This window comes from Gymnoscopelus microlampas (assembly GCF_963454915.1).
Source record: "Gymnoscopelus microlampas genome assembly, chromosome: 14".
NCBI lineage: Eukaryota > Metazoa > Chordata > Actinopteri > Myctophiformes > Myctophidae > Gymnoscopelus > Gymnoscopelus microlampas.
In genome coordinates this window covers 51,281,891-51,305,636 of record NC_139951.1, presented here as the reverse complement: position 1 = coordinate 51,305,636, position 23,746 = coordinate 51,281,891, and the positions used below count along the sequence as shown (strand labels likewise).

At 42.6% G+C, this 23,746-nt stretch overlaps 1 protein-coding gene across 1 annotated transcript in view; it reads right to left on the bottom strand.

Moving 5' to 3' along the window:
• The window catches only part of LOC311060297 (protein furry homolog-like), a gene marked incomplete at its 5' end in the record, with an annotated part of 38,686 nt that overhangs the window by 5,534 nt on the left and 9,406 nt on the right, over window positions 1-23,746 (bottom strand). The window contains 26 exon segments of the mRNA XM_084078431.1: window positions 581-771; window positions 1,385-1,575; window positions 2,293-2,396; window positions 3,107-3,257; window positions 3,751-3,863; window positions 4,457-4,544; window positions 5,407-5,575; window positions 6,259-6,399; window positions 7,621-7,865; window positions 8,765-8,937; window positions 9,312-9,407; window positions 9,982-10,136; window positions 10,765-10,847; window positions 10,850-10,865; window positions 11,891-12,051; window positions 12,787-12,959; window positions 14,370-14,461; window positions 14,579-14,669; window positions 18,505-18,770; window positions 19,182-19,268; window positions 19,739-19,918; window positions 20,475-20,712; window positions 21,837-21,944; window positions 22,031-22,164; window positions 22,232-23,127; window positions 23,273-23,444. Coding sequence (XP_083934557.1) covers window positions 581-771; window positions 1,385-1,575; window positions 2,293-2,396; window positions 3,107-3,257; window positions 3,751-3,863; window positions 4,457-4,544; window positions 5,407-5,575; window positions 6,259-6,399; window positions 7,621-7,865; window positions 8,765-8,937; window positions 9,312-9,407; window positions 9,982-10,136; window positions 10,765-10,847; window positions 10,850-10,865; window positions 11,891-12,051; window positions 12,787-12,959; window positions 14,370-14,461; window positions 14,579-14,669; window positions 18,505-18,770; window positions 19,182-19,268; window positions 19,739-19,918; window positions 20,475-20,712; window positions 21,837-21,944; window positions 22,031-22,164; window positions 22,232-23,127; window positions 23,273-23,444 — 4,514 coding nt within the window.

The window sequence follows — 23,746 nt, the reverse complement described above, 5'->3', positions numbered from 1 at the left end:
TTTTGAAAAATCGTGAAAATGTGTGCAAATCTTTGAATATATATATTTTTAAAGCGAACATTTTTTACTCAAATCGTTGCTTCTGGGGGTCCCTGGAACAAAATATTTTGATGGGGGTCCGCGGCCAAATACATATAATTTTGGGGGTCCTTGACATGAAAAAGATTGAACACCACTGATATAGAAACAAACATTTTTCAGAAAACTGTTGAGATTTAGGAGACATGTAGAATCGGCTTCATGTCTCAATGGGTTAACTGAAACTAAAATAAAAACAATCTGAAGGCTAACTCCAAACTAAAATGAATTACACAAAACAAACTAAAACTAAGCAAAATTGTAACAAAATCATCTTCATTTGAGTTTTTCCAGCGTTCATGAATTCTTTCATCCTACCTTTTTTCAGCTTCTATAAAACAAGGCTTTCATCATAATCTCTGAAAAACTAGAACTAGCCAATTCCTAAAGCCAAAACTAAACCTTCTTATTACACGTGTGAAACGAACTAAAGCTCAAACTGAAGTCCACTCCGATACGGTCTGCTGTACTCTCAGCGGCCGTTATGTGTGGCCGTTCTCACCTGGAGGTGACAAACTTGATGAGGGCTTTGACCTTCTCGTCGGTGACGTCCACCTCGCTGAGGAGGGTGGGGCTGAGGTGGGACAGAGTCGCAGCCCCCGTTCCCAGGCTGATGCTGGATGAGGTGGAGCTGGAGCTCAGACCCGAGTCCGTCATTGGCGACGGCTGATGCTCGTGATGTGGCATGAAGTCCTGCACTCCTGTATGGGGGAGAAAAAAACACACACGTCACAGCCAGTGATGGAAGAAGTACTCGTGTGTTTTACTTTAGTAAAAGTATCAATACTGCAATGTGGAAATACTCTGTTACAAGTAAAAGTCCGGAATTCAAAATTTACTTGAGTAAAAGTACTGTAGATAAGTATTGGTGTCAAAATGTACTTTAAGTACCAAAAGTGGAAAGTACTCATTACGCAGAATATCCCATTTCACAAGTTTTCAAATGTATAAATTGTAGAAAAATCTTTTGAAAATAGCAGATGTATATAGGGCTGAAGTGGTTAATGTATGTTTTGTAATTATAGTCAAAATCTACAAAGTAACTAGTAACTCGTTTTCAAATAATTGTAGTGGCGTAAAACTACAATATTTGCCTCTGAAATGTAGTGCAGTAGAAGTAAAAGTACTGAAAACTGGAATTACTCCAGTAAAGTAAAAATACCTCAAAATTGTTGTTGGTGAAATAACATTTCCTTACATTGTGTGAGACATTCAGTGAGAGAGCTGACTTTTGCTGCCACCTAGTGATCTTGCGATGCAATTACAAAAACAGTACACTTTTACTCCTCCTGCTGTCAGCTACTGGAGCCTGACCTGTGAGGTTGGACTCGGGGGTGACGGGCTTCACAGTCAGGACTCGGGGGTCGTTGTACTCCCTGTTGCGGAGCAGCACCGTGGCCAGGGACTGGACACTGCTGTTTGCTCCCTGCACGACCAACAAGTGGAGCAGTAGGCGCTTGCAATGCTCATAGACCTCTGGATGCTGGTGATCAAACCCTGGAGGGAGAACGCAGGCCAAAGTGTCCGAAAAGTCACCATGACAGGTTGAGTACAACTCGTTCTCGTTGCTTACATACTAAGCAATAATAAACCACAAGAGGCCGTGGTCTACCATGGATTTTAGGACAGCGAAGGCATGTGGTTATGCGAAGCAGAGGGCCTAAAAAAGAAACATTAACTGTTCCAAAATCACAGCAAATAACGGCCTCACTTATTGTTTCTCAAAAACGGTTACCAAACTGGTAACACATCTCAATTAAAACGTTTTCAAAACAAGAATGATTTCTACAAGAAAGCAATCGCTGTGACTGCCTCCACAAACAAGGAAGCTCCTGTGTAAATGCATGGAAGGTACTGAGTGTACGCCTTTTCAGTATCTGCCTTGATTTGTAAAATTAACAAGGCAGATAATGGTGTGCAACAGGTGTGTTTACCTATAAAAATGGCGTGCAACAACAGGTGTGTTTACCTATAAAAATGGCGTGCAACAACAGGTGTGTTTACCTATAAAAATGGCGTGCAACAACAGGTGTGTTTACCTATAAAAATGGCGTGCAACAACAGGTGTGTTTACCTATAAAAATGGCGTGCAACAACAGGTGTGTTTACCTATAAAAATGGCGTGCAACAACAGGTGTGTTTACCTATAAAAATGGCGTGCAACAACAGGTGTGTTTACCTATAAAAATGGCGTGCAACAACAGGTGTGTTTACCTATAAAAATGGCGTGCAACAGGAGGTGCAGGTAGGCGCTCCACTCTACTTTGACCCCTCGATCCACAATGAGGTCCGTTAAAAGGATGACAGCGATGTTACACCTGGAAAACAGAGAAAAAATGCCGAATTGACAGCGGGACGCTGCAGTTACAGTATGTGACAGTGAGAGAGGTTAAGGACGGGTGTCGTGTGTTGTACTTAAGGAGGGGAACAGTGTTTATGTTTATTAAAGGATCCCCATAGACACATGAATGAGCCTTTAGTCTTCCTGGGGTCCTGAGCATAGCAAAGACAATACAGACATACATACAATACATACAACTAAAAATACAAATTAAATTATAAAATAAATAAAAATGAATAAATTAGTACAAAAAGACTTAGAATTAACATTCTAATCCCAAAGTCCAGTCAAATTAAACAAATACACAAATTAACAGTTACATACTTGGCAAGATATCTCTTAATATATATTTTTTTAAAGTTATTTTGTTATGGATTGTAGATAAGATGTTTGTGTGTGTGTGTGTGTGTGTGTGTGTGTGTGTGTGTGTGTGTGTGTGTGTGTGTGTGTGTGTGTGTGTGTGTGTGTGTGTGTGTTGTACGTGAGAAGGGGAACAGCAGGTGTGTGTGTGTGTGTGTGTGTGTGTGTGTGTGTGTGTGTGTGTGTGTGTGTGTTACCTGTGCAGGGGAATAGAGCGTGTGCGTTTGTGGTACCTGTGCAGGGGAACAGTGTGTGTGTGTGTGTGTGTGTGTGTGTGCGTGCGTGTGCGTGTGCGTGTGCGTGTGCGTGTGCGTGTGTGTGTGTTACCTGTGCAGGGGAACAGCAGGGGTGTTGGTTTCAGGCAGGTAGTCTACCAGAGGAGCCCAGCAGCCTCCAGTAGGAGGGAAGGGCAGAGGCTCGGGCCTGTTGTGGTCCATCACCTTCAGACGCCAGTTGGCGTACAGAGGCATGGAGTCACCTTGAAAACACACACACAAACACACACAGGTCATTATCACACATGATGGTACACTAGATCAACTCTAGATGTACCAATATTTCATGGAAATTTGTAATGGAGCTTTAATTTGATGAGAGAAAATGTGGTGCTCCTATATAATATATTTGTATATATATATATATTAGTGTAGACATATATAACAAGCCCCTAATGCCAAATCAAATGGGTTCAGAGATCTGTTCGTCTGATCCAGACTTAAAAAAACAGATGAGATGTCCAAAATCACCCTTGTTAAAATGGGCTGTCCAGACAAACCAGATATTTCATTGTGATTATCATACAAAGTGATGTCTCCTTGTATATAAAGTAGATTCCCCATCTAGAATGGTTTGATTCTGTTTACATCTAAGAGGATGCAATGAGATCTAGGATATATCAATATAAAGCAAAAATGACAATTCTATAAGCTTGCAGCATAAAGGGTTTAAGTGGTTAAAGTGTGTGTTCGTACTCTTCTCCTCTTCGTAGGAGCCTCCAGAGCTGCTGCTATATCTGGACTCCAGACGGTGGTGCTGTCGGTTCAGATTGCTGTTCAGACCACTGTAGATGTCCAGGTGGGTGTAACTGCACACAGGAAAACAGGCACTTTATATATGTATATCATCGCCGTTACCGTTACTCAGGATGTGGAAAAAAGAACCTGTGTTCCAATGGATCCAATGTAGTTATCATTTAGTCACAAGCTCTTTTCATTGGTTCAAAATTTATAAAACCACACTATAATGGCAAAAATAGCCAATCTACAAGCTCTACAATGTGTCGCATCACGGCACGTTGTGAGCTTGTAGATAGGCTATTTTTGCTACTTTTCCGTGACACTGTAGTGTGAAATATGGAATGAAAATACCACAGAGAAACACGATTTCTGCCGACAGCAATGATGTAGAAAAAATGATACATCTTAACAGGCAAGCAAAGGACTGCAAATTAAATCGGTGAGTTAAATGTTGCTCTAGTGGAATTATCACCCAATTACAATTTAACCCAAGCCACATTTGAGAGCTTTATTCTAGGTCATTTGGACTGCAAGGTAAGAGCAACCCAGTACAACACCAAAAAAGTAACTGCATGTGAACAGCAAGTATTTATGGCAGATAAAGGGCAAGCGTGATGCTGGTACCAGCCTTAAAAAAAAAGGTCAGTGGATGTTTTTGTACCTGTCCTCCATATTCGGGTCTTTGATCTTGCTGTGGTCGTGATGACCGTCATTTCCTGGCACCATGGTATTGCTGCTGGAGGTTGTTCCTGAGAGGACAGATGAGAAAATGCACTGTCACCACCAGCAAGGAATCATTGTGTATCATTTCTGACAGCGTGGTGAGTCCTGGGCCAGGTTGCACCATCTCATACTAAGTTGAAACGCAGCCTAGATCTAGCGTAAATGACTTGCAAGTAAAAACTTACATTACTAAAATAGTACAATTTAGGCATTTAGCAGACGCTCTTATCGAGGGCAGCGTACAAGTGCGAGACCGGAATAAGTGGAGTAAACATGAGCTCTTATCAGTAAACAAGGTAAATAATGACATAAATAGAGTACAGAGATAACAGTGTAGTGCCTCAGAGAAACTAGGATACCGGGTAAACAACAAACCAAGCATCGGTCTTGATAACATGCTATATAAATCATTCTTAACATTTGTGGAAGAGAAAAACTAATCTATGGAACAAAAACATGAGAACACGTGACCAAGATATGTACTAGCATCAATCATAAGAAAGGGTGGCAAGAAGGGGTACAGGGAGAGTACAGTGCTAGGAGTTGAGGAAGTGAGTGACTGCAGCAGAAAATTGCGAGTGAGTCGGCAGTTCTGACTGCAATGGGAAGGTTATTCCACAGTTTGGGAGCCAAGAAGGAGAAGAGTCTAGGACATTTTAGGGAAGGCTCGTACAGCAGTCCTGTGTTAGCTGATCTAAGTGAGCGGAAAGGGTTGCAAGGTTGGATCATGTCTCCAAGGTATGGAGGTGCCATGCTTTTGGTTGCCAGTGTTTTGTACTCAGGTGTAGGCAGCAACCGGAAAACAATGAAGGTAGCAGAAACGGTGGAGATATGTGAAAGTATTGGCTGGTTGAAGACTAGAGGTGCTGCAGCATTCTGGATCAGTACCTGAGGTGACTGAGGGAATCTTATAGCTGGAGGTGATACGGTAGTAGGGAGGGTTGTCCATGTGAGTGACGGCTGAGCTCACAGGGTCCGTCAGCTCCAGCTCACACATCAACTCCTCCAACAGCTGCATAGTCTTATCTCTGCCCAGGTACACCACCACTCGCTTCACCTGATGACCAACAAAAAGCACTCATTATAGGGTGATATGGAACTGTTAGTGAATAGGGTGCTATGGAACCGGTAGTGATCACACTGTATAGACCTATTTAGATGCCCTTTAATAGTTTGAAATCACCCGGATCAAGGTGATCCGGGTGGGTGTTGCTAGTTCTGCAATGCTACATGTCTGTAATTAAAACATTTCAAGACATCACTGCCTTGTGTTGGTTGTGATGCAAGCTTTGCAGCCACTTCAAGGAGACTTCACTTTACAAACAACAGGAAAATAACATATTTTGAGTGATTTAGTGATGATTTTTGGTGGCAGGGGAACACATTGGAGGCTGCCAAATATGTAAAATGCATAATCGTTGGCACTCTAAACTGAAACAGTTATCTAGATCTTTGTTGGTCACATTTGCTATTGTTGGTAAAGATGAGAAAGAATTAGATCTTTGTCCAATTTGGCCAGAATTTCCCTTGAGTGTAGCCCAAATAACAGAGCTGGATTTCTGTTTTTACAAATCTGTGCATGTGCTAATGTCACAATCTCACTGGATATTTAGAATAATCCTAATACCATAACAAAAAATAAAAACTGACTTAACTGACTTATTTCCATAACCCATGCATGTAAATGCAGTCACTGTATATATGGGGCTATGGCTGTACAGTGTATACACAGTGACTTACATAGGGCAGAAGGCTGGGGTCACTGTTGACGCCCGACATGCTGATGAGGAAGTGCAAGATGATCTTGAGGTTCTTTGGCCAGTTGTCTGCCAACGTGGTCCACACGTTCTCTATCTCCGACCAGGCAAACTCATCCCCGTACTAGTAGGAAACACACACCACACATTTAATGTCATGCTTATTTATATTTCCTTATATTCCCTCATCCCCATCACCCACTCACATGCATACACGGACACACAACACAACTGTTAATAATCATGTTAAGCATGTATTGAAGCTGTAAACAGGATTTAGGCAAAGTGTTCCTTTAATCGCTACGCTGTATCCAACTGCTTCAATAACAACGCATCATTTTCTCCTAAATCTCTCATTCTGAAAGTAAACAATAGGAGCTGCTTTTGTTGGCAGTCGTTTCACACGCATCCAAACACGTATCACTCTTTCGCTTTGAGTAGGCACGATAAGAAATTACCGGAAGAAATCACAATGACACATTGTAGCCAGCAGCCTTCTACCTGGATCAATTTAGGCATGCAACAAACTCTTTCATTCTGAGTAGAGATGTATCACTCTTTCGCATTGAGAAGGCATGCATCAGTGTTTTACTTTGAGTACCCTGCCCCCAAAACACACACAAAACATTTCTTGTTGGATCTGAACGAATCACTTCTATTTCAGATAAAGTGTAAATCAACTTGAATTATAAAGGTTAACGATAAAAAGTTGATTTATTCTGTAAATCAGTGCAAAGATTATGATTAAAGTTTTTTCTTAGCATTGTATATAAATATATTGATAAAGGTTATTATTAACCCATTGAGACCTGAAGCCGATTCTACATGTCTCCTAAATCTGAACAGTATTCTGAAAAATGTATGTTTCTATGTCAGTGGTGCTCAATCTTTTTCATGTCAAGGACCCCCAAAATTATATGTATTTGGCCGCGGACCCCCATCAAAATATTTTGTTCCAGGGACCCCAGAGGCAACGATTTGAGTTAAAAATGTTCGCTTTAAAAAATATATATTCAAAGATTTGTACACATTTTCACGATTTTTCAAAAATAGCAGATCTACAAGCTCATAGCGCGGCACTCGGTGCCGCGCTATGAGCTTGTATATCTGCTATTTTTGAATAGCCCAAAGTGTAAAATAATGCTTTTTAGCTCAAATCAAAAAATGACACAGTTCCTTCCAATGGGTTAAAGTGTGTTCTCAATATTGTATTGTGAGAATATTTACCTGAATAATCAAATACAATAATAAGACAATAATACAACAATATATAATAAAATACAATAAAGTTTATGACTGGAGTTCATTGTAAATGTGAGTGTGTGTTGGGGTTATCGGCCTTCACCTTGGCGGTCATGAACATGAGGTTGTTGAGCACCATGGTGGTGGCGTGTGGCGAGCCCCAGCCCTCGCCGCGAAGCCACCGTCGACTGTTCATCATCATCATGTCGCGCTCGTGCGCGTCCTCCTCGCCGCGCCGCGCCGCCGGCTTGAAGTCCACCAGCTCCACGTTGTTCATCCATGGCAGGAGGTAGTGCAGCATCACCTGTCGACCGCCAGGGTGAGCCGTCTGGATGCGCTGGCTCACCTCTGTGGGTACAAAGCCACAAGCCAGGGAGGAAGCAAGTCAGGGCCATGGCCAAAACTTTAACACAGTGGCTTGCACAGACATTTTGAGGGGCAGGTGCTCAAGTAAATTATCCTTTTTTTTGTTTACTTGGTCTGCTCTTTTTTCCCTCTACACCTATTCCTCTTTGCCAAAAATAGCCGATCTACAAGCCCACAACGCCTCGCAGCGCGTTGTGGGCTTGTAGATCTGCTATTTTTGGCTAAAGTTCTCCTCAGAAAAGGGATGCTAGATTTCGAGTGGTTATGTTAAAAAGAAAAATCATATCACATAAAGATTTGGTGGAACCCCCTGTAGTAACTCTGAGGACCCCCTGTTGAAGACCCCTGCTGTAAACTAAAAAAAAAAAACTTTTTTTCTTTTTTTCAAAAGGGCACTTCTGGTCAAGAGGGCAAAGGGCAGGTGCTCTAGCACCACCTAGAGTCTATCTGTGCACGTCCCTGCTTTAACACCCACATTTAGCTGGACTGTCCAGGTTTTTCTTTTTGTAGCAGGGCCGGAGAGCAAATGAGGTTTCCATCTCAGTTCGATATCCCTGTCTAACTATATTTTGATTGATTGATAGCTTTTAACAGAGATTTTAATTGATACCTTTTAACAGAGTTTTTTGTGTTCTCCTTTTAGCTCAAATGTCTGACTGTACCTCCTGCTGTTTACATGTCTGTCAAATAGTAAGTATTCAATCAATACGTCAATTATTACATTAATAATGGTAGCAATATACGTAAGTACTTCTCAAATATAGCATATGTATTGAAAGAAAGAATCAATTCCTAATCTAATTTCTATATCTGCGTTGCTTATCCTTTTAAAAGGCGCAATCCAGGATCGTTTTTGATGAGTGTATAGTTGTGTGTGAGACCTGAGAAGATGGGTAGGGTGAGTTCTGGGTATGTCCTGGCCAGTTCCTCAGACAGCTGGTAGTAGGACACAGAGTAGAGGTGTGGCAGGGGTGAGGGTGGTGTCAGAATCCCATCTGTCCTCTGGATCTCCAGTTTGTGGGCATAACGGAAGAGCTTGGGCTCCAAGATCTGGATTTACACACAGCAGCAACAAAATGTGAATAATAACTGCAACCTCCTGCATTTCATCGCTATGTGATGAGTTGTTTAAATGTGTTGCATTGATGTGACTATTCTAATATACGTTTCTTCCCTACACAGAGAGGGGTTATCTTCCTGAACCCAGTGCTGCTTTCCTCTCTATCCGGTGAGGTTTTTACCACCGGCAAAGATTTGTTTTAAACTGACAGAAAACTGTTTGTGTTAAACAAAGTTCTAGATGTTTATAGTGTTATTGTAACTGTGTTTAAGACAGAAAACATGCAGTACAACAAAGACTGCCAATAACACTCTGCCCAATGAACAACACGCTGCGGTTGAAATAATAAGTGTGCCCGACTGACCTACAGCAGCTGCATGGCAACTTGGTAGATATCCCTGGATGAGTCGGCCGCCTTGAACAGGATGAGGTTCAGCAGCACCACAGTGTCAAACTGGTAATCCCTGGAGGGGAGGACAGATCACAGCCAGTCAAATGCCAAGATATTCACAGTCTGTACAATGAGTCCCACTGTGACGTGTGTCACCAGCAGTGGTGGAAAGTAACTAAGTACATTTCCTCAAGTACTGTACTTAAGTACAATATTGAAGTATTTTTTTTACTTTACTGGAGCATTTCCAATTTTTCAGTACTTTTACTTCTACTCCATTACATCTCAGAGACAAATATTGTACGTTTACTCCACTACAATTATTTGAAAACTTTAGTTACTAGTTACTTTGTAGATTTTGATTATTATTACAAAACATCAGCCCTATTTGAACTTTGGATTTTTGAAAATAGCCGATCTACAAGCTCACAATTCGTTGCGATGCATTGTGAGCTGAAAACTTCTTCTGCATAATGACTACTTTCTACATTTGGTACTTTAAGTACATTTTGATGCCAAAACGTTTGTACTTTTACTCAAGTACATTTTGAATAACAGACTTTTACTTGTAACAGAGTGTTTCTACATTGCAGTATTGATACTTTTGCTTAAGTAAAACATTAGAGTACTTCTTCCACCACCAGTACCTGTTGTGAAAGACGTTGGCAATGGCTCTGAAGCAGCCGGCGGCCACGCGCCGGGAGCCTGTGTAGCAGCGGTCCACGGCCCAGAACATGAGGTTGCTCTGGTCTGGGTTCAGCTCTAACAGCAGCATCACGGCCTCACAGCCCAGCTGGTGCACCTAGAGGACGGGACCACAGCGCAGAGGAGCTTATTGGTAGCACACAATACACCACAAGACAATAAAACATCATCCGGTGCTAATCAGTAGCACACATACTGTACACACACCACAGCACAACAAACATTGCCTGTAACATTCACATACACAAATGCACCATAGCACAACAAACGTTACCTATAACATTCACTAACAGGTACACCACAGGATAAAAAAAGTTCCCAGTAACATTCAGTAACACATAAAAGTTACTTGTAACATTTTGTGCTGTAATTGTTTTCCATTTACTCCATCTACTATCTTCTACTATCAGAGTTAAATTAACCCTCAGGATTTTACTGAGTAATTGAACAACACTTTTCAAATCCTAATAAAAAAAAAAAAAGAATCAAGGTCAAATTTGATCACATCTTAGATTAGAGAAACCTGTCTGCGCTGGAATCAGTATCATTCCTGGTAGGATTATGAATGACAACTTCTCTTGTACCAACCCCTCACTACTTCTAGCCAACCGGAAGCAGCATTTACACATCAAGATTCCAGAGTGCTACTGTAGGACAGGTATTACTGTACCTCCAAGCTCAAGTCATTGACAGTATAAAAGGAGAGACTGTGTGTAGGCCCTTACCTTCCTGTCCTGTGAGTCCAGGATGTTGTCCAGCCACTTGTAAAGGTATCCGTCAGACGAGAGACCCACGTTGTCGGCCACCATAACACTGCAGACATGGCCTGGCAGAGACACGGTTAGTTGGTACATCGGAACTACCATGTACAGAACATGTGCATGGTATTTAAATGATCTTTACATCAGGGCTGCATGATTTTATGATGTTCATTTTAATCATCCTTGTGATATGAATGAACTTGTGTGATATACACATTATGTCAGTATAACAGACGTCATCGCAACTCATGTAATTTGTCTCTAGTTATCTCTACAAACAGAACAATCCAAACAGACCAAAGATAAGAGAAAAGACAAAAAATAAACTAAAGAGCGCTATGGATGACGATGTGAGCAATAATATTATGGCACCGACTAACTACTTCGATACCTTCGAGTACAGAAAAATGCATTGTCATTCTGTACCAAATATCAATATCTAAAGCCTAATTTATGCTCTGCATAACTGATGTACAAGCTAACAATACATCATATGGCTAGACGTTCTTTTCACAAGGCATGCAGGAAAATCACTCTTACGTTAGGCTCAGAGGCGGAGCTCATGTGAGCGTGTTGTTGTTTTATATAAAGGCTGAGACTACAGTGTGCAATAGATATACTGTATTTTAAGAGATCGCAAAAGTATCACTTCATCTTCTTTGTCAGGATCGATGCCAATAGTGCATGATATACACTGCAAAAAGCCATCATTACAAAGATCGGCAATACAATGAATTTGGTGAAACACGTACTGTACAATTAAGAACATTACGTTGCTCCATGTTTGAATAACAAGACGACGGTGCTATAAGAGAAGCTGCAGTACTGCAGCAAAAACTGACATTTCCATTTAACTTGAGCTTCTCACTGTACTGTATTCTGTATGAAATGATTAATACGTTATCAGACGTTAAATGTTACCTTTTGTTGAATAAATGTTTTAAAACAGGCAATTTGTTTTTAACAAAGTCACGGCAATGCTTGCCAGTGAGACAGCAAGTCTGCTGTGAGCTTGTAGATCTGCCGTTTTGACTATATTTGAACATTTTTGACGATTGTCGTCTATAATGACATGCCCAAAAAATGGTACCTTGAGTGCACAGTATTGATGGCGGTTGATCTGCATGTTGCGGTCGCTGTAGCGGTCCAGGGGGGTGAACATGATGCTGAAGGGACCGGCCCAGTGGCTGAACAACATGAACAGACTGTGTCTCAAGGACTGTTGGGGGAAGATGGTCCTCCGCTGATGCACTGAAACAAAACAACCACATAATAGTACATGTGAGAGGTCATCCCCCAAGACAGAATGCTTGCCACAGAATCTTTAGAATAGCATTTAGAATTAGAATATCTATCATTACAGAATTGTCTAAAAACAGAAAAAAAGGGAAAAAAGGAAAAGTCCCTCAAAATCCGAAAATCCGATGGAGAGGGTGTGTGTGTTTGTGTGTGTGTGTGTGTGTGCGTGTGTGATACTGTATGTCTCATAAAAAATGACAATCTCTACTGACAATATTGTCAGTAGAGATTATTTGTCATTTATGAATTCAATAAACATTTCATCAAAGTACAAATACCTCAAACTCTTGCTAAACGGGACGTTAATTTATGCACACAATGCTAATTCATAGACCAATTAATTCATAAACGAGTGTTCCCCAAGGAAAGGAAAAAAAAAAAGAAAAGACAAATAGGAACAGATAAGCAAGAAAGGATAAAGCTTTAGCACCACAGAAAAATGTGGTACATTTCCTAAACTGAGATTAATCACATTAACAACATAAATCACAATAATTAACACTATAGACTTGGCGGGAAAGAGCCCTATAAATGACCCAGACGGGGGGTGTAAAAGATTATGAACTACACATCTTGGCCAAATAAAAGTTAAAAAAATAAATAAAAGGAAAAAGCTATCATCTAACACAGCTCACTGTACAAGAATGGAGTGAGCCAAACAGACATAGATGGATGAGACAGATGTACCTGGAACATTCTGAATGATATTGGCCACCAGGGCACTGAAGTGACAGCGGATGTCCCGCAGCGTGTCAGAGTCCTTGTCGTTCTCGGCCTCCAGCAGCTGTCGGGTCAGATCAACATACTCCAAGAGCGTGCTGTTCAGAGAGTGGCTGTCCCCATCCAGACCTCCACTGGCTCTGCATCCACACACAACACACAGTAAGAACGGCAGCCTTGTCTTTGGAAACAACATTGTTATAGATACTAATGCGCTAATACAGGGGTCTTCAACAGGGGGTCCGGGACCCCTAGGGGGTCCTCAGAGCTACTATAGGGGGTCCGCCAAATCTTTGTGTGATAGGATTTAGTTTTTTTTACATAAACCACTTGAACCCTAGAATTCCTTTTCTGAGAGGAACATTAGCCGAAAATAGCAGATCTAAAAGCTCTCAACGCCTCGCGCTGCGAGGCGTTGAGAGCTTGTAGATCGGCTATTTTTGGCAAAGAGGCTATAGATGTAGAGGGAAAAAAGAGCAGACTAAGTAAAAAAAAACTTTTATCTGAAACACAATTTTATGCAATATAGAGTAGGGGGTCCCTGCTTCATCTCTCTCTCAGCTAGGGGGTCCTTGGCCTGAAAACGTTGAAGACCCCTGCGCTAATATATACCACCGGTTCTCAACCTTTTCAGGCTGTGACCCCCCCAAAAAAAACATATTTGAACTGGTGAGTTGAGGCACTGGGAGTTGAGGCATTACATTTAGTTTGACTCGGTTCCACAGATAAATATTTTGAAAATAGCAGATCTACAAGGTCACAACGCCTCACGTTGTAGATCGGCTATTTTCAAAATGTTTGCATCTTTCTTATATTATATTGTTAAACTTTGACCAGTTTGTATACAGTATTTTATGTAATAATGGTATTTTTTCTTTTCTTTCTTTCTTTTTTTTCTCCAGGTATTAAAAAGGTCTTAAAAGTCCTTAAATTGTCACTTCACTGTCATCTGGGGACCCGCCCCCCAAATCCTATGAGGACCCCCCCGGGGACCCGACCCACAGGTTGAGAACCACTGATATACACCGCCTTACACTGGTGTTGCACGCTGGAAATAGTAGATCTACAAGCTTGAAGATCTGCTATTTCCGACAAGGTATGTATCAGGCTTTACACAGAACGCTTAGGGCTGTCACGATTACAAATTTGAGTTCACGATTAATGGTTAGTAAACAAATAATTGTGTTTTTGGCATAGAACATTGGAATTTTAGGCCTCATAATAAATAATGCACAGTGTAGATATTATGAACAATAACTTAAATATACAAATAAATTACATATTTATCATAAATGATCAGAAATGACATATTTATAATTATATACTTTAAAAAAGTAAAAAATTACAGAAATAGCAGATCAACAAGCTTATTTCTGCTATTTTCTGCAATCTGCTATTTCTGCTATTTCTGGAAAATGTTTGAACATGTATGAACAATTTTCAACATGGAAACGATTATGACGATTGTCTCAAATAATTGCGATTATGTAATAATTGTGACAGGCCTAAGGATGCTAGCGGCGTTAACTAGTTCTGGTTTCACCACGTACAACTGGCTGACGACTCCAGCGTCGGCGAGTAGCTCAAATATCCGGACCAGCTGGACCCTGAGGATGTCACGTCGCCTGCGTCGCTTCATGTTCTGCAAACGGACCATGGTTGGGTGGTTGTTTTAGGACACATGCACAAACTGACCAGCATGCCAACATGCAGAACTATGCAAGACTAGAACCTGAGAGATGATTGAAGCTGTCCTCACCTCAGGTCTTCTCTCCAAAGCTTCTTTTATGATGGGGTTCAGCTCCTCGATCAACTCTCTGGAAGACAAATTAACAAAACTGTCGTGATGTCTGCATTTTTTTCTTCATATAGAATTTAAGAAATAATCTATTACTATTCTTCTATGAATTACTCACCCTAAAATATATCTGGTGTAAATGGTCTCGTGAACGAAATAGAAGCGCTCCTGGGCAGTGGATGCCATTATACAGCACCCAAGGAGCAGTTAGGGGTTAAAGGAGAATTTTGGACTAAGGTTTTCTTACCTTTTCTATGATGTTATGATATCTTAGGATGAATGGTACAGTAGAAAATGTTTATAACTCCATCCCGGGTCCGCCACAGCTTAAAACGTGCGCGGATAGGCCTTGTGCTAGATCGCATATTTTAATAGCTTTTTTAAATGTATTTGTTTGTGAGATCTGACGTTCATAGTGACAGAACAATATGCAACCAAAAAAAAACAACAAAAAACAAACCTAAGTCTCGCTAGACAAGATTGAAATCTCGAGATTTCAATCTCGTCTAGCGAGACTTGTTTTTTTGTTTGTTTTTTACAGTGTTCTGTCACTATGAACGTCAGATCTCACCAAAAAAATAAAATAATAGCTATTAAAATATGCGATCTAACACAAGGCCTATCCACGCACGTTTTAAGCTGTGGCGGCCCCGGGATGGAGTTAAGAAATCTTTCTACTGTACCATTCATAGAAAAGGTAAGAAAACCTTAGTCCAAAATTCTCCTTTAAGTTCCACACACAGACTGGGCAGACCAGTGGGCAAACTGGTGACCTTCTTCATTACCAGAAAGCCTCTCTACCCATTCAGTTACCATAAGAGATATTATAAAGGTTGGCCTTTGACGTTTTCAAGCCAAAACTTAAAGCCTCACTATGTAATTTTGTAGTATGATAATACAATATGACGTAATCAATTGGGGTGGTTGTATTTTGTCTCCCTGCTCTTTTATTGAGATATTTAGATCATGTCAAAGGTCATGTCTCACCTAGACACACAAATTTTGACCTGATGGCAATTTATCCCCTGAGCAAGCAGCTCTATTAGCTTAGTGATATAACTTTCAGCACTTGCACAGGAAACCGGGTTCAAATCCGGGGTAGAAGAGGAAAGTTACATAGTGCTGCTTTAATCATGGTCTTCAGGGCAGCCTACTGATCATTCCCTCCATATTTCTTGAGAACCTGCCCATCCGTTCTCAAACAAACAGACAGAGACCAATTACAATTCCCTGCCAGGCCTTGCTGCGGGCAGGGAGGGTAACAATACTTTATAAGGACTGAAAAGACAAATAATGTACTGCATTAAGGTACACACATACTTCCATGTAGTCAGACTAGCATCACTCTGTATTCAGCATTGTGAAACTTGTCATAGCGTGAGCATAGCAACAGTGAATATGTGGAATGAGAGTAGTCTGACTCTGATACTTTAATAATCATATCTACATGCAATTTCCCAACTGCTGCCCATTCTTTCATCAACCTCCAAGGTGAAAAGTGAAGTCAAGGTCAAAATGACATAATCTGTCATATCTAAGGAGTGAAAAGATAAATAACAAGGTTTGCATATTTGTTTTAGCTGTCTTTATATCAGTTATAGAGTACTAGACCATACCCGGTCGGCGCAGCGCATCCGTGGGGGGATATGCGCACATGATCTGGCAACCCGGGAGGCAGTTCGTCCCATAGCTGGGCAGCCGCAGCTATGGGACGACATTCTTTGACACAAAAACGCTAATAAGAAGCTGAGATTTGATTAAATTGAAAAACGGGCTTCACAGTTAAGTTCAGATGGTAATGGTCAATGGCTGTGTGCAAAATCAGAGCAATTGGTCCAGCCAGTGGGGAGAACCGGGTAGCTTCACCACCACCACCACTACAAACGCACGCACAGAGGTTACTAGAATTATAGTAGGATGGTTTGGTTTCATACGTTTTAACCAATGTAAAATAAATAAAACGCAAGCGGTATCCTTTAACCACCTCAAAAATAGCCGATATACAAGCTCAACGCATCGCGACACGTACGTTTATAGATCTGCTATTTTCACTATTTTGGAAATGTATTGCCTATAATGGCCAGAATAGGGATGAACCAGGTTGAAAGTGTAGACCTGCAGGCATCCTGCGATACTCAAACATATGAAGGAAACACAGCTGAGACAAACAAGTCTAGTCAAGGAGAATATCCAGGCATATTTAGACACGTGGGCTGCAGTGACATAATGGACAGGATGGTGGCATTAACAGCGCGTGGGCACATTCACAGACAGATAGGATGACATCACCCATAGCAGAGAGTCTGCAACCACAGTCATTCCAGCTAAGTGCCCGTTCACTGGCCAAAAGATCTGCTTCTAAACCTCTTGCACAAAGAGTCTACACATAAAGCAACATCTCCCGGCTGCTTCATATTTTAGGAGCGGCAGCTCCTGAAATATGACAAAGTGTTGGTCAATCTGAAGGAAAATGAGGAGCACACGCCAAATTATGCTAAATGTTTTGCATCGTCGGTAGTGAAGGAGTTTGTTCTTCCTTTCAGAGGAAATCGACGGACACAAAGTACATAATGGATTACTATAGTTTGTGGGTTGTTTACAGTCCAAATCAGGGTGGCTGTATCCCACCCCAAATTCAGTCCAATATACACATTTAAGATCGCCTCACCCGTCATAGTACATGACGTGTATTTGGCCCCATTCTTTTCTTTTTCTAAACCAAATCTCTTCACTGAAAATCTACAAGATTTACAAGCTCATAATGCATCGCTTCGTGAGCTTGCAGATCTTCTATTTTAGCCGAATGTTCACCTATTATGACATGCAAAGAATAAGGATGATGGGGTTCATTTGGTTAACTTACACTATTATGACAATATGAATATTGCTAATATCGTTTTTGATGATTACACGATTATGCATTTTGTGATTTGTTGAGAGCAAAGAAACGTTTAGCTTTTTTTTTCTTTGAAAAAGAATAAAACATTTAATACAATATAACAAGCACATCAGCAGTTGAGACATTTAGACCCTGGTGTCGGGTAGGACACTTAAGTTACACTAGACCAGTGGTCTTCAATGGTTTTCAGGCCAAGAACCCCTTAGCTGAGAGAGAGATGAAGCAGGGACCCCCACTACATGTTATAAATTGTGTTGCAGATTAAAAATGTTCTTAGATAGCTTCATAGACTTGTGTAGCGTTGTGTTGGATTCATGTTAATGTGTATTTTCAGACAGTTAACCACTTAAACCCTTGATACTGGTCTGCTCCTTTTTCCCTACACCAAACCTCTGCTGAAAATAATTGCCGCAAGGCGTTATGAGCTTGTAGATCGGCTATGTTTGGCTAACTTTCCCCTCAGAAAAAGGATGCTATGGTTCAAGTGGTTAATGTAGAAAGAAAAAAAAAGAGCGTTCCCTATCACACAAAGATTTGGCAGCCCCCCTGTAGCAATTCTGAGGACCCTTTGCTAGACTAGACCCCTGCACATCGTTGCAGTTACCTCTCTCCATCGGGAGAGGGAGCCGACAGACATAAAACGCGAGGATTGCAGCTTTAAAAATGTAGTGAAGTTGTTAAAAAATTTAAGGGCTGCGGCAACCTGTCACCTCTGTGCCAAGTGACCTATTTTAAAGGAGGGAACAATTGGCAAACAGGATCTAAAAGCCTTATCAAGGCACGTCTTAAAGACACTAGGTGACATGATTATTTCCTGAGCCCCTCAAACTACACAAAAGCACTGGTGGAACACACACACACACACACACACACACACACACACACACACACACACACACACACACACACACACACACACACACACACACACACACACACACACACACACACACACACACACACACACACACACAGAGAGTAGACGTACTTGTCAACTTGTGGCGACAGCAGCTGCAGGCGGGTGTAGGCGAACATCCAGGCGTAGTTGACGGCGGTGGGGCAGTGCTTGGGCAGGTGCTCCTGGCGCAGGTAGCTGGACAGGCTGATGACCCAGAGGTCCTGGCCCTGCGTGACGTGGGCAAACACCCAGATGTGCGAGGGGCTCACCACGTCGAACTGGTGGCTGATGGGAGACGAGCTCCACTCCGCCAGGGTCTGCAGGTCGATTCCGCTGGGGCAGTACAGCAGGTTGGTCTGTGGGGGGGTTCGGGTTAGAGAGAGGGAGGAGTGAGGCCCAAGAAGGCTCACCACCACGCATGCATGGTGGTGCATGTTTTCTGTATGTGCTGTAGTCACTACAGAACCGCCTGGGTCTCAAACATTTTCATGTCAAGGACCCCCAGATTGATTCGTATTAGCGGCCGACCACCACATGAAAAGATTTTGTGCAAAAAGGGACAAAACGTTTCAGAATATCTATTTTCAAATAGCCAAAATATGAAATAGGGCTGAGTGTAATGTAATGTTCCTCATTATGCAAGGGACCCCCTGGAACCTCCTCAACGACCTCTGGGGGTCCCCGGACCACACTTTGAGAACCACTCGTGTAGTGTGTGTGTGTGTGTGTGTGTGTGTGTGTGTGTGTGTGTGTGTTTTTTTTTTTACCTGGTCAGCTCCTGTGAGATGGATGAAGCTCTCCAGCACCGATGCACTTAATCTGTCCATGACGTCGATGGCCAACTCCTCATCCCCCTGGAAAATGGACAGACAGGCATTAAGTACATGTTGCAAGAGATTCCACACAATTTAGTTATTGTTTTAAAGGTAGAGGAAGTGATATTTTTAGCAACACAAAAGTGTTGCTAAAAGGTTAATGCACTTCTGATAGTAATCATTGCTGTATAGAGTGTTTGTTCAGTAACAGGGGTCTCCCTGTCTCTCCATCTCTTTAATTTTTAAACATTTCTTTGTGTCATCACTTCTTTAATCCGTATCCTGTGTGAGTTCTCTATCCTGATTGGATACAATCTGGAGAGCTGGAGAGACTCCTGTTATAGACTCCTCACTTATTTTAACAACAAAAAAAAAACACTTACCCTATATTTCTGTCATTTGTCAGGGGTGAGATTCAAAAAGGTCAGAAAAAGTACAGTTACAAATACAACAAAACATACCATTAAAAGAAGTTATTCACAGTTAAACCTGACACAGCTTGTGTTTACCTTGGCGAGGCCCAGCGCTGTGTGCAGGGCGCGGACCTCTTTGAGGACGTTGACGGCCAGCCTGCGGGTGGCGGGCCGGCAGCTGCACAGCACCACCAGTGCCAGGCCCTCCACCACATGCAGCACGTTCAGCAGAGGCGTACGCTCCAGGGACAGAGACTGGCCGCTGCCTGGCGCCTGGTGGAACAAGAGCGTAGACTTAACACAGCAAAACCAAAAGCCTAAAACACAGAGCCTAGTACCAAGCGGCTCCCAAGCGGTGTGCGGTGAGACCAGTCCAGCGGTGCCTTGAGATTTTGTGACAACCACACATCATTTTTGCAAGTATACAAAAAGTAATGAATTATCTTTTCATTTTATTATATCAGTACTTTCAACTTGGCATCCCTATTTCGGAGAATTATTATATTTATGAGCTTGTAAAAACGTTCAACAAGCTCACAACTTGCGAGCTTCTAGATTTGCTATCTTCACTGAATGTTTGCTCCCAGAATAGGGACACTAGGGTTCAAGTGGTTAAGTGGTTAAACTTTGTATTTGCCATTAATAGATAAAAAGCATTTACAGAGTGATAAGAATGATACCATATGTTACAGAGGCTATTTTGCACAGGTGTGCACAGGTGTGCCTTGAGATTTTGACTTGCCCTTTGCTGTGCCTTGGGGCACAAACATTTTGAAAACCACAGCCCTAGAAAATCCACCCAACTCCAAGTCTGGACTGGTTCTGGACCCACCTGAGCCTCGTGGCTCTTGTTGCTGCTCTGGACGGCCTGGCGCCACTGGCTGATGAGCTGCAGCAGCATTTTGACGGCATTGTCCAACAGCGTGGGATGGACGTCCGTCACCTCGCGTACAATGAAGTAGACGAAGCCTGACAGGACGTCCTCGCGCCACTCCGGGAAGTCCACCATCAGGGCCTGTAGGGTGGTGAAGGCCAGGCCACGCAGCTCCTCGTCCATGTGGATGGTCAGTCTGGGAGAGGGGAGGGAGAGAGACCGCCCCGTTTACACCTGTTGTTAGCCACATGAAACCTAGCATCGCTAGTGGACCAAGTATAGAGAGAGACCCTGGGACCCTAATCAAATTTAAGTGGTTAATATGCTACCTTTACAAATATTTCCTGCTAGCTTAAATTACAACGCAAACATGTTAGTGACCACCTTCTGAAGCAGCATTCAGTTTTTATGTACCACATATATGGAACAAAGTCCCAGAAAAGAGCAGGTCTGCTACAACTCTGTTCTTTTAACTACCTTTTATTGAGATTTTTGATTCATGTCATTCATTATTCTCTTTATTCTTATTTTCTATACTCAATGCTTAATCGTATTCAAATGCCCTTTTATAATGTGCTTCTTTTGCACTTTGTTTGAATACTCTTAATGTTTTGTGTAGAGCACTTTCAACAGCCTTGTTGAAAAGTGCTGTATAAATAATCATTGCTGTTGGGCAGAAACCTTGTATTTCCAAATTTCAACCTTTTGTTTTTTCGTAAGTGAATGCCCTACTTCGCCATACAACAGCGTCACACAAAAGTCACAAAAATAGCTTATCTACAAGCTCACAACACATTGCGATGTGACATGTGTGCTTGTAGATCTGTTATTTTTGTGTTTTACTAATATATAACTAATATAATAATTAGAACACAGATTATTTTTTCTATTTACTGAAAAGTAACGCTTTTGGACATAATAAGGTTTCCACAGCGACAAAATCGCACATGAAGTGTTAATAGGGCCAGTGGTCCAGGAGTGTGTAGACTGTTAAACTCCAGTGCATTTTCATTTTATCCAATCTGGATAAAATGAACAGATTTTCAGATATAACTTAAAGAAAACAAAATCTAATTTGTCAGAAATTGTAAGAATAAAATAAACTAACATTTTCTTTCAAGATTTCAGAAATGAAAGAAAAACACACGTGAGCCACTATTATCACTATTTTTGAAATAGGACTTATTCCGACTAATTCATAATGTATTTTTGTACATTTGGGTCCCAGGGGAGACACCAAATTCCTCTTTTGGGTCTCGAGCTGAACACATTTGGCAACCCCTGGCATAAAAGGAGGGGGAGAGAGGAAGGGGTTCTTACTTGGCCAGAAGCTCTATGAGGTCTTGTCTGCTCATGCCGTCCGGGATCAGTCTGGGGATGGCCGCCACGCACGTCCGGAACAGATCGATCTTCGGCTTTCTCTCACCCCTGGAACACGTCAAATGGATTATGGATTATTATGGATTACGAGCCCTGGGAACGAGACAGTTCAAGCATGGTAGAAGGTAACGTACGTGATCATGTCCTCTGGCTCCTTGTTGGACATCTGCACGTTGGTCATGCTCATGGACCGCCCCACCTCCTTGTCCAGGTGACGAAGGACGTTATCTAAGGCTTTCCTCACTTGTGGGTTCTTCTTCTTCTTCTTCTTTCGTGTATCATCGTCATATGTCCAGCTCAGTGTCGCAAAGCCACGCCAATGTCTCTGGTCCCACTTGGAAGAGGCCGTCCTCTGAAGGAGGTCTGTACAGAGGACAGGTGGTGATGATGTGGTCGGCAGTCTGCTCAGGCTCGCCACACTCGCATACTGCGCTGTCTGTCAGGCCCCACTTCTTCATGGGCGACTTGAACCGGCCAACCCCAGTACGGAGGCGGTTCAGCAGTGTCCACTGCCGGCGTGGTAGGTGTTCTCCTTGGACTCCATCCCCAGGGTCTAGGATGTGGTGGTGCATCCGTGACGGCTCAGCCGACTCCCACTCCCGTCTCCAGGCATTTTCCAGCCATGCTCTTACAGACATGTCCTCAGGGATGGTTCCAAGCATCTGTTGTGCTGTCCTGCTGAAGGGGTGGCGGGACTTCAGCCTGCTTGGGGGCACTGCCTTAGTTGTTGTTTCGTGCAGGATATGCCAGTCATGTTCGTTGGCTTTCCTAGCAAGCGCGAGGGTAGCGGCCTCTCGTCTTAGGCTGGCTGGGGCAATTCCCGCTAGGACTGACAGGTAGGGCACAGGGGTGGGTTTTAGACAGCCTGTTATGATCCGAAGGGCATTGTTGATAACAGGATCAACCTTCTTCACATGCGTGCTTCTACTCCAGACTGGGGCACAGTATTCTGCGGCAGAGAACACCAGGGCTTGCGTAGAGATGCGCAGTGTCCTGGCAGAGGCACCCCAGGTTGTGCCAGCGAGGCGGCGGATAAGTGAGACCCTAGATGTTACTTTGGCTCTGACGTCTTCCAGGTGTTGTTTGTAGGACAGCGTCCTGTCCAGCCGAACCCCGAGGTACTTGGGGGCTTGTTGGTGTTCCAGATGATGTTTATCGACGGACACCGACAGTTCCCTCTTTGCCTCTTTGTTGCAGAGGTGGTATACTTGTGGGTAGTACAGCGACATGCCTGCAAATTGAATTTAATACATTTCATTACATTAACACAGCAGAAGCCAAAAAGTGTTCATTTATCCATTCGTAACTCAGAGAGCATACAAATGGACTGCTATGCACATAGATTGTATTCCATGTCGCCCAGCACTAAGGCCTACCTATGACCTTGGCCTCTTCGTCTGTGAGGGTGGTGTTGAGGAAGATCTTTTTGACTCGCAGGGTGTTCCCAGACGGCATGATGACCCCTGTGGTCGGCATGGGGGGCTCTCCATCCTTCTGCTGCAGGCTGTCTGCAATCACCAGGAAGGCACGCAGGCCGATGTTCATCCGCTGAGGACACACAAAAGGGCAGACGGACAGTGAGAGGGGATAATAGACTCGGACAAGACCTCTCACTGAGAGAACAGTCGCAGTTTAGTCGTTATGCCAAATCACTCATGTAGTCAACAACAACCACAATCTTCCAATACATGTGACGTCGCCAGCTGCTTCTTTTCACCTGACAGAGCAGAGTTTCACTGGGAGGGCATAACTCGTGTGGAGTTCCCAGTTCCGCTTCCTTGCTGAACAGCAGACACAAACCTGTAGGAGTCGCTAGTCCAGTGACATATATCCCCCTCCCTGCCTGGCTT